This window comes from Tinamus guttatus, unplaced genomic scaffold, assembly GCF_059628265.1.
Source record: "Tinamus guttatus ecotype Peru unplaced genomic scaffold, ASM5962826v1 Tinamus_guttatus_pri_ptg001087l, whole genome shotgun sequence".
In the NCBI taxonomy this organism is placed as follows: Eukaryota; Metazoa; Chordata; class Aves; order Tinamiformes; family Tinamidae; genus Tinamus; species Tinamus guttatus.
In genome coordinates, this window is record NW_028289621.1 from 3,081,394 (window position 1) to 3,090,428 (window position 9,035).

The 9,035-nt window shown below is 57.5% G+C and overlaps 2 protein-coding genes across 2 annotated transcripts; one reads left to right on the forward strand and one right to left on the reverse strand.

Moving 5' to 3' along the window:
- Positions 1-131: 131 nt before the first annotated feature.
- On the forward strand, positions 132-3,247 carry PDZD11 (PDZ domain containing 11). Its single transcript, XM_010218537.2, has 6 exons — positions 132-252; positions 350-433; positions 849-905; positions 1,219-1,317; positions 1,787-1,847; positions 2,495-3,247. The coding sequence occupies exons 1-6, from the start codon at positions 166-168 to the stop codon at positions 2,527-2,529; spliced, it is 423 nt and encodes a 140-aa protein (XP_010216839.2). The 5' UTR covers positions 132-165; the 3' UTR covers positions 2,530-3,247.
- A 1,720-nt stretch (positions 3,248-4,967) lies between these two features.
- Positions 4,968-7,207, reverse strand: LOC104571439 (START domain-containing protein 10). Its single transcript, XM_010218536.2, has 6 exons — positions 7,046-7,207; positions 6,716-6,863; positions 6,370-6,473; positions 6,065-6,182; positions 5,875-5,927; positions 4,968-5,216 (listed from the first exon to the last, which is right to left on the reverse strand). The coding sequence occupies exons 1-6, from the start codon at positions 7,196-7,198 to the stop codon at positions 4,995-4,997; spliced, it is 798 nt and encodes a 265-aa protein (XP_010216838.2). The 5' UTR covers positions 7,199-7,207; the 3' UTR covers positions 4,968-4,994.
- Between the last annotated feature and the right edge of the window lie 1,828 nt (positions 7,208-9,035).

Below are 9,035 nucleotides of genomic sequence, written 5' to 3' on the forward strand. Positions count from 1 at the left end.
GCCGCTCGCTGCAATGGCGGCACCGCCGTTAACGGCCAAAACTCAAATCGCGGGCGGCGCGGCGCGGCAGCCAATGGCGGGGCGTCACGTCACGGCCGCGCGGGAGGCGGGAGCCGTGAGGCGGCGCGGCGTGACGCGGCGCGCTGTGGCGAGGCGGGCGCCGCCATGGAGGCGCGGCTGCCCTACGACGACTACCCGGTGGTGTTCCTGCCGCCCTACGAGAGCCCGCCCGCCTGGGTGCCGCCGCACGAGGTGAGCCCGCGCGAGGGGGAGGTGGCCGCGGGGCCTTGGCGGCTCTGACGGCCGCCGTGCTGGCGGGAGACGCCGCTCACGGCGCCTTGTCTTGCAGCGGGTCTATCACCCCGACTACAACAACGAGCTGACGCAGTTCTTGCCCCGCACCGTCGTCCTCAAGAAGCCCCCCGGGGCGCAGGTGAGTTTCCTCCCCCTTTCCCCCCCGGCTAAATAAGGACCTATGGAGGGGGTGCGAAGATGGCGGTTGCCGGCTGGGGCCGAAGGTAACCCCAGGGGTTGGGGAGACGCCTGGTACTTTCTTCCTCTTACTGCTTTGGGTCGGGTAGGGAGCAGCCTTGCTGCTACCCTGCTAAGGGAGGGGAAACTTGGTGGGTTATGCAGAGAGCTGGAGTAACTCATGACATGGACCCACTGAGGAGGAGGGAGCAGGTGCTCTGGGTGGGATGGCTGCAGAGAAGGGCTGTGCTTACAGCTGGGCAGTCACTGCAGCTGTTAACACCTTTGCCCAGTCTAGAAGGAACATATTAACAATGGGGAAGGTGCTGGGCAAAAAGAGTGGTTTTACTTCACTAATAACCTGCTTTCTCATACAGCTGGGTTTCAACATCCGTGGAGGAAAGGCCTCGCAGCTGGGGATCTTCATCTCTAAGGTGTGTCTGTCCTTCTGCGATTCCTTTCCCTGCTCTGCCTGTTCCTTTGCTTGTTGCTGAGCTAGCTGGGTGTGCGAGGAGCCTGACCTGTCTCTTGCCTGCACGGCTCACTGCTGTGAACTGCCACTTGCCAAACAGCAATCACCAGCCCGCACCCTGTCCTCAGCTTCTGATTGTGGATGCACTGCAGTCCTCGTGCTCTGCTCCCTCTAATCCTGTGCTCTGGGGGGGGGGCTCTGCTGCGTGCTGAGGGGAGCCACAGCGCTGCCCAGGCAGAGGGTCAGTGCTGCTGTGTCTGCTCCTCTGTTCTCAGGTGATTCCTGACTCGGATGCACACCGAGCTGGGCTGCAGGAGGGAGACCAGGTGCTGTCGGTGAATGACGTGGATTTCCAGGACATTGAGCACAGCAAGGTGGGTGCTCCTGCCCTCCAGCTGCTGGAGCAGGGACAGAGCTTGGCCCAGGCCCCAGCACACTGCTGAGCAGAGCGACGAGGGCAATACTTTCCCTCACCCCTCCTACAGGCCTCTCGGCCTGCACCATCTCAGTACTTGTCACCAGTGTCCGTTACAAGTGTGAAGCAAGCACTTAGGCATCTTCATTGATAACATCAGCAATCTTTTCTCTGTAATTTCCCCCTAGTACCTGTGTAGAGCAGGCAAAGTAATTCACAGTGCAAAGGGCACATACCTAATTTTAAAGAAAATGCCCTCACTGATGAGGAAGAGCGGAGGAACATTAACCTGGTGTGCTACAAGTCTCAGTGTTCCTCATGAACCATCTGACCTGTGCAAAACAAGCTGTTGTACTCCATAGCTGCAGCATTGCTCTTAGCTCACCTCCAAACCAGCTTGATCACTGAGCAGCTCCTTCTGCTTCCAGGCCGTGGAGATCCTGAAGACAGCCCGTGAAATCACCATGCGCGTGCGGTACTTCCCCTACAGTAAGTGCGTGCCAGCTTTGGAGTGCAGTGGGCTGGCAGTGTTTTCCCCTAGGAAGCAGCCTGCCATGCATTGCTGCTAGTTGCAGCTTCGCTTGGCCATTCTGGGTGTAAGGACGTGTGGTGTCAAATTAGCAGCCTGCAGATCAGGAGGGTGGTAGATTTTGATTTGGGGCTGAGGACAACTACTGAGTCAAAACAATAAGGAATGTCTTCAGCTACCTGCATGCAAACTTGTAGAGCAGGACTTAGCAAAGCAACACTAAAAGCTAGAATGACTGCTTATGGAAGTGTTAATTTCAGAGCTGGAGGAGGAGGTAATTATCCTTAAATAACACGGGAATTAGTTCTGTCACTAGTAGAACCATGGTTATTGTGAACACTGCTTGTAATTTCATCCCTCCCCTTGTACATACATTTTTTTTTGCAGGGGGGAGGAGGGGGGAAATAGGAGGAGGAGATGGCCAAATTATCATCTAAGGTTTCTGCACCCATAAATTTTGACAGTCAGGAGGGGAGCAACAAAAGATGTCAAGCCAAACAAGTATCATTTGTAAAAATGGAAAATGACCCTGTAACACTTTGGCTGACTTCCCCCAGCTTCAGTGAGCTTTTCTCCTGCCTTTTCAGCATTGCCCTCTCTCTTCCAGATTACCAGAGACAGAAGGAAAGAACTGTCCACTAATAAACAGTTGCCTGCTGGGGCCCTCTGGAGTCCTGCAAAGTTTTCACTGCCTTTCCTCAAGATCTGAGCTGACATGTCCAGTTTCAGCTGTCACTGGAAGTACAACTGTCCTGCTGGCTGCATGGGCATCAGCTCTGCTTCCGGCTTGGAGGGACACTAGAGTCTTAATTACCTGGAGATGGATGGAACTTTAGTCTGCACTTCCTGAATTAGGTCCTGAAAAAAGCTGCTCGTGCTGATGTGGAAATGGGTACTGGATGGCAGCCTCTTTAGAGACCTGTGTTTCTGGTCTAGCAGGGCTTAGGTTTTCAGAGTGCTCTTCTGGTTCTGGATCCAACCCTTGCTAAGATGTGAGGCCAAGACCGTCCAAGTGTGCTCAAGCAGAGCATGGCCATCGTTTCCAAGGGATCAGCCAGTTTGTTTCCCTTCTGGTGACACAAAATCCTTTCCTTCTTCACTGTCCTACCTCTGCTCTAGACTACTGGGTTTGCTTTGGGACTCGAGGAAGAGGAGTAAAATCCAGTCAAACTCAAAACACATCTCTTGCTGTTGTGCACTGCTCTACCAAGGCACTGTGTCTGTACCTTTTTGCTGTTTAGCAGCCCCACGTTACTGTTTCTTAACTGTGGACGTGTGGTGAGGTTCCCTCTGATGCACTGCTTGTGGGTTTAAAGGTTTCATCTGCTGGGGCTTCTTCCTTCCCTTGGTACAGTCCTGTCCTTTCCACAGTCAGAACTCCCTGCTGCTCTGAGGGAAATTCCTCCCCTTTCCTATTCCTTACACAGCTTCTCTCCTGAACTGGTGGGATCTCATCCACCTGCTATTAAAAAGGCTGGATGGTGGCTGCTCTACACAGAAAAGAGAAAGGCACCCATGCCAGCAGAGTAGGGCTGATAGAACCTACTAGTGCCCAGCAAAGCTGGGTCCAGTTGAGGGGGGCACGTACCCCTTGGTGAAGGTGAGCAGAACAGCCCCTTGCTCTGGCCTTTGATGCAATGTGCTCTCCATTTGCCTGTAACAACTGAACTAATAAAATTACTGCACCACCTGGGCTTCAACTTATTCCTATTCTGGAAGGCTCTGGGGAGGGTTGGAGGGTGGCATTTATTCCGGGCTGTGCTATGCAGAAGAGAAGCAAGGACCAGTTCTACTTGCCCCTCAGTCCGTAGCAGGAGTAGACTGGACCCACGCTCACTGCCTCTGTGCCCTTAAAAAGGCAGTTTTCCACCCTAATCTGTAGTTCAAGACAGCCTCAGCTGAGCACGAAGGGGTGTTTTTAAACACTACCAGGGCAATAACAGCCCTAACCCAGCCTGCCAGGCCCTAATGCAGAAGGTAGGGCCTGAGGTGGAATTCACGATTTTTTTTTTTTCTGCCAGGAAAAACACACATGTGGGAAGTCTTGTTTGCAATGCAGGAGGCAAGACAAACTCTGCTCTAGAGCCACGCTGGGGGTCGCACCCTTTACCTCTAATCTCGCACCATTCCAGAGCTTACAGTCTGGGAGGAAAGGTGCCCTCATCACACAAGGGCAGCATGTTCTGCTATTCTGTCCTCATTTCACCCTGCTATTGTGCCCACTCTTGCTGGCCAAAGGTGCTGTGAGGTGCTCCTGGCCCGGGGCTAGACCCTGTGCTCTGCTGCCTGCAGGGAATAGCGCAAACAAGTGAACTGCTGCCAAGAGGAGCCCTGGGCACTGCCCCACGGGGATGCAGCAGCTCCACAGGCTGTTCTGCCTCAGACACTCTGCCAACAGGGCTGGGGCAGCTTCCTCCTCCTGTCCCTCCTTGGGGCCACCCCACTGCCCCTGCGACTGCTTTGCTGTGGGCTAAGACGAACGAGTGGATTCCCTCCCAAAGCGCATTCACGCCTTAGATACCTGGGCTGACCAACAAGTAATTGGGTTTGTGCTGCTCACTAGAGTCCATGTCATCCTTCTGCCTGAACTGGAGGGAAAAACTGGATTAATTAGCGAGTCCTGCAGGGAAAACAACAGGTCCAACAACATGAGATTTTTTGAGCTGCTCCCAGGCACAGTCACGTGCACCGGAACGGCCTTAGCTTGTCAATGAATAACTCCCCAGTCAACAAAGCACCGAGCCACAAGCACTGCAGGTAGCTTGACCTTTTGAGCAACAGCAACAACCCCAGAACAAGCTGTATTGTGTTAAGGCACAAGCAGATTACACCTGAGAAGGGTTTCATACAATTGCTGCTTTCCCTGAGTGCAACAGCCCGGACAGACGCAGCCACGCTCCCCACTCGGCCTCGCTGCTGAACGGGTCCAGCGCGCTGGATCCGCACAGTCACTTCGTGAGAGGGAAAACTGCCACCCCACACTTTTTTTTTTTTTAAAAAAAAAAAAACAATCTCCCTACCCCTCCGTTTAACATAAGGCACGTAGATGAGCCTGAGCAGCATCATGTAGTGTTCCTTCCTTCCTTCCCCCAGCCGCAGCAGCAGTATCAGTTCTCCGAGCCACTGTGGTCGCCCCGCTCGTCCTTCACCTCGGACAGGCCGCTCTCATCGATGTTCTCCAGCGAGGCAGCGCGCTGCAGCGCCAGCTCCGACAGCGCCAGGGTGGGAAGCGTGTTCTGCTCGGGATACAGCCAGGGTTTCATGGCTACGTCGTGCTGCTGCTTCCACGCGGGATACTTCACACAAGCCTTGTGCAGCTTCTTCAACATCTGATCAGAGACAGGGAAGCAGCGGGGAAAAATAACCATGGAAGCTTCAAGGAGCTCTAGGGATGTTTCCCATCTAGCCACTACTAATTCCTGACCCATTTCTTTTGTGGTTGCTTAAGAAAGCACTTGGGGCTCCATGCAAGAAGGGGCAGGACAGTTAAAACTCCTTTATGGGACCATCTTCTGGTTGCCTAGACCACCTACAGACACCAGCTGCTTTAGAAGTGTGAAATGAAGCCTTCCCACCCACAAAGAACTGAAATCCTTGGTCACTCTGTGTCCTGCTGTGACACCACAGGCCTCCTCAGACTGTGCTCTGCCACTCAGTCCAGGAGCTCCACAAGCTACTGAGCCTCAAGATCCAGTTCAGATGGAACAAGAGCAGTGGGGATAAAGCAGCTCAGTGTGCAGATATGACCAGAACTGTGCTATTATCCACTTCCTGGTGGCTTCAGAAGTGAGTCAGAGTCACCTGGTGGCACCAGCACGGCTGGTGCAATGTAACACCACCCCCAAAATGAGCTAAAACACTAATTTCCAGAGCAGCCCTGTTGCGTAGCCCTGCCACAGGGGCAGGCCCGACCTCGGCAGCCCTCGCTCCAGCCGTAGGGATGGCACTGCCACACACTCACTGGATACCTGGAACACGGGCACTCACCATTGGCGCCAGGTACTGGGAGGCTTTATTTACAACCCACTTCGGCAACGACCCTAAAATATTAAGAGAAAAACAACAACAACAACAAAAACCCCACAAACAACAGAAATTGAGGTGGAAGTAGCTGTGCTCCCACCAGCGAGGCGGCAGCCCCCGCAGAGCCTGGCACAGAGATGCGCTGTGGACCTACCTTTGGGATCCACCTGAGCCAGGTAAGTCAGGCGGCAGCTGCTGGGCCCAGTTGAATGCACCAGATACCCCGTTAGGAGAGACACTGCCCTCACCAGATCCTTGCGTGGAGGGTATTTCTGTACAGACACGTCAGTCAGAAATAACCTTCCATCTTCCTCAGCCTCCCTCTCTCTCCCTCATCCTGGCTCCCAATACGGGAGAGTCCTGGCTGCTGGTGACCAGTCAACCCTAGGACAGCATTTTTGCCCTACATGGAACCGTAGAGACCCTGGGGCCACAGAGCCCAGCCTGCTCTTCACTCACCGGGTGCTTGACAGAGAAGTTGATGATGGCGTGATAGCCATCCTGAACGTGCCAGGCGCGCAGTGTCACCACGTCCCTGTTCTTCAAGGGCTTTGGGCACCGCCCTGCACAAAGGAGGAAGAAAAATGCTTTATCTTCCGGAGCAAAACATGGGGTCTGCGTAGAGCCACAGGCATTCCCCACGCTCCTGCCTTGCCCAAGCATCCTCCTTTAGGGTACTCGGTGATCTCCTCACAGCCTACAAGCGGCACCTCTCCCCCCGCAACTACTATAGGGCCCTTAAGGGGTGTCCTAGACCCCAGGGTGCCAGGACAGACCCCTGCTTGGGGGGGACAAGCTCACTCACAGGCGTAGTAGCCCACGTCTGCGTTGGCGGCCACCTGGGCGATGTCGTGCATGTCGATGACGTTGGTGTCCCAGCTGCGCCGGTACTCGCCATCGTGCAGCACGTCGTACACCGTCTCGGCCGTCGCGTCTGGGATGTCGATGTGGCACTGCAGGGTGCAAGCACCAGAGGGATGGGGAATCCTGCCCCGCAACCCTTCCTGGGGGCTCCCAGAGAGGGTGGTGGAGGCCAGGGCGCCCGGCAGAGGCTCAGCGAGGCTGTCACCCCCGACAGCGAGAAGAGACAGAAGAGCGAGCGGGGAAGAGAGAACCCCGGCCCGGAGCGCCTCACCTTGAGGCGGTGCACGCCGGAGCCCGGCGGCGGCGCCTGCACGCACACGGCCAGCCCGTCGCGGCCGTAGCAGCGCTGCCAGCCGCCGTCGGCCTCGCACTGCCGGCGGAAGGCGCCGAAGGCGGCGGCGTCCGGGACGCGCGCGGCCTCCATGCGCCGCCGCCGCCGCGCGCTCTGCGCCCGCCGCGCCGCGCCCCGCAGCAACAGGTGCGCCGCGCGCCGCGCCCGCCAATCCGCGGGCAGCGCCGCCGCAGGTGGGGGCGGTGCCGCGCGCCCATTGGCCGCAGCGCCTCGGGCGGGCGCCCGCCATTGGGGCCCCGGAGGGGCGGCCGCGCGCTGATTGGCGGGTTTCAAACACCCCGAGGGGCGCAAAAGAGCCCGCGGGGAGGCCCGCGGCCACCCGAGCCCGTTCGGGAAGGCGAGGCCCGGGGCGGCTCCTGCCCCGTCCCGCTCCTTCCCCCGATTCCTTCCTCTTTGCAGCAGGGGGAAGAAGACAAGGGACGAGGCTGCCCCGGGCAGGGGAGGGCCCCGACACCCCGCGCCCGTCCCCGCGCGTGTCCCTTCGCGGCGCGAGGCCCCTGTCAAGGCGGCCCCCGCGGCTTCCCCGGCAGCGCAGGACGGAGCGGGCGTTGGTGAAATAACTTTATTTCGTGTGATACACAGCTGTGGTGGGACAGTCCATAGTCATAGTAATAGTCACACTTACTCGGCTAACAGCTAGAGACAGCGGGGCCAGACACACACACTACTGTACACACCCAGCAGGACAGCGGGAGTGAACTATTTTATATCGCTAGTTACCCCCCTCCCACCCCGAAGGTCCCCCCCGCCCCTCCCGCCCCGTCCCGTCCCCCGCAGTCCCGTGACTCAGAACAACACGACAGCAGCGGCAGGGACACCTGCCTGTGAGGAGGGGACAGCAAAACCCGCGCGAGGGCGGACACGGACACAGCGACAGAACAGCAGCAATTCCCACACGACGGGGCTATGTACAGGGGAGGGCACCGGGCTGCCCCAGGCGCGGGGACACTCCAGGGCCAGGGGAGACACATCCCTGCTTCCTCCTGCAGGCCAGCGCGGAGAGGGAGGGAGCGGGCGCTGCAGCCGACCCGGGCAGCTCCCTGCCCGCTCTCGAGCTCTGCAGGCCTCAAAGTGCAGCCGGGCCGGTGACCGCGGGGTGCTGAACTGCAGTGTCATTAACCTGCCCCCGCTGCTGGCCCCTGCTGCAGCCTCATCCCAGCAGCGCTGCCCGGTCAGTTTGACACAGGCCAGGCCCGGGCAGCGCGCGGCTTGGAGCCGCCTGCCCTCCTCTTCCTCCTGGCCATGGAGGAAGCTGTTGACTTCTGGCTGGGCCAGGCAGACAAGAGATCTCACTATGGTTCCTGGAAAGCTCTGAAGTAGCTGGAAACTAGGGGGTACAGAGCAGGGGGCAGATGAAAATATTCCTGAAAGTCAGAGGTTGAGACATGACTCCAACACCGTCAGCAGAGCACATTCCTCTACCCCAGGGCTGGTAATGATTCCACATTCCTCCTCACTGCAATTTTGGCCACGTTACAGCTTCGACACTATTTCAGCAGTGAAATGGCTACCACGCGCGTCCCCCTCACCCCGTGGCCGGCTAGGAGGGGCGAGGAGCTGGGATGCAGGGCAGGATTTCACTGAGCAGCAACCTAGATGGGAGGTAAAACTGGCCCTCACTGATGCTCTGCCTGCTGCAGGTGAAGAAGCTCCCAGCCCAGTGAAGAGGAACAGGAGACAGGACGGGAACCCTAACAGCACCAGTGATGCCCAGGGCAGATGCTGCCACTGTAGCGAGGATTTCTAGGGGGCTGTTTGCTGTCAAGGGATAGGACCGAGGTCCCCACAAACTGCCCTCAGGATCTCTTCCCACTCAGCCTCACACTGCCTCTGCACCCTCTCCTCCGCCACACAGCCAACGCACCAACATCCTCAGGAAGGTGGGAAGAAATTCCAGGTGAAGAGAGCA

Bases quoted from the DNA above. Each gene is read 5' to 3' on its own strand.
- PDZD11 (XM_010218537.2), top strand. From the start codon at position 166: ATGGAGGCGCGGCTGCCCTACGACGACTACCCGGTGGTGTTCCTGCCG. The intron at 1,318-1,786 runs GTGGGTGCTCCT...TTCTGCTTCCAG, and splicing joins AGGACATTGAGCACAGCAAG to GCCGTGGAGATCCTGAAGAC. The intron at 1,848-2,494 runs GTAAGTGCGTGC...TCTCTCTTCCAG, and splicing joins CGTGCGGTACTTCCCCTACA to ATTACCAGAGACAGAAGGAA.
- LOC104571439 (XM_010218536.2), bottom strand. From the start codon at position 7,198: ATGGAGGCCGCGCGCGTCCCGGACGCCGCCGCCTTCGGCGCCTTCCGC. The intron at 6,864-7,045 runs GTGAGGCGCTCC...TGCACCCTGCAG, and splicing joins CCGGCGTGCACCGCCTCAAG to TGCCACATCGACATCCCAGA. The intron at 5,217-5,874 runs GTGAGTGCCCGT...GTCTCTGATCAG, and splicing joins CCCAGTACCTGGCGCCAATG to ATGTTGAAGAAGCTGCACAA.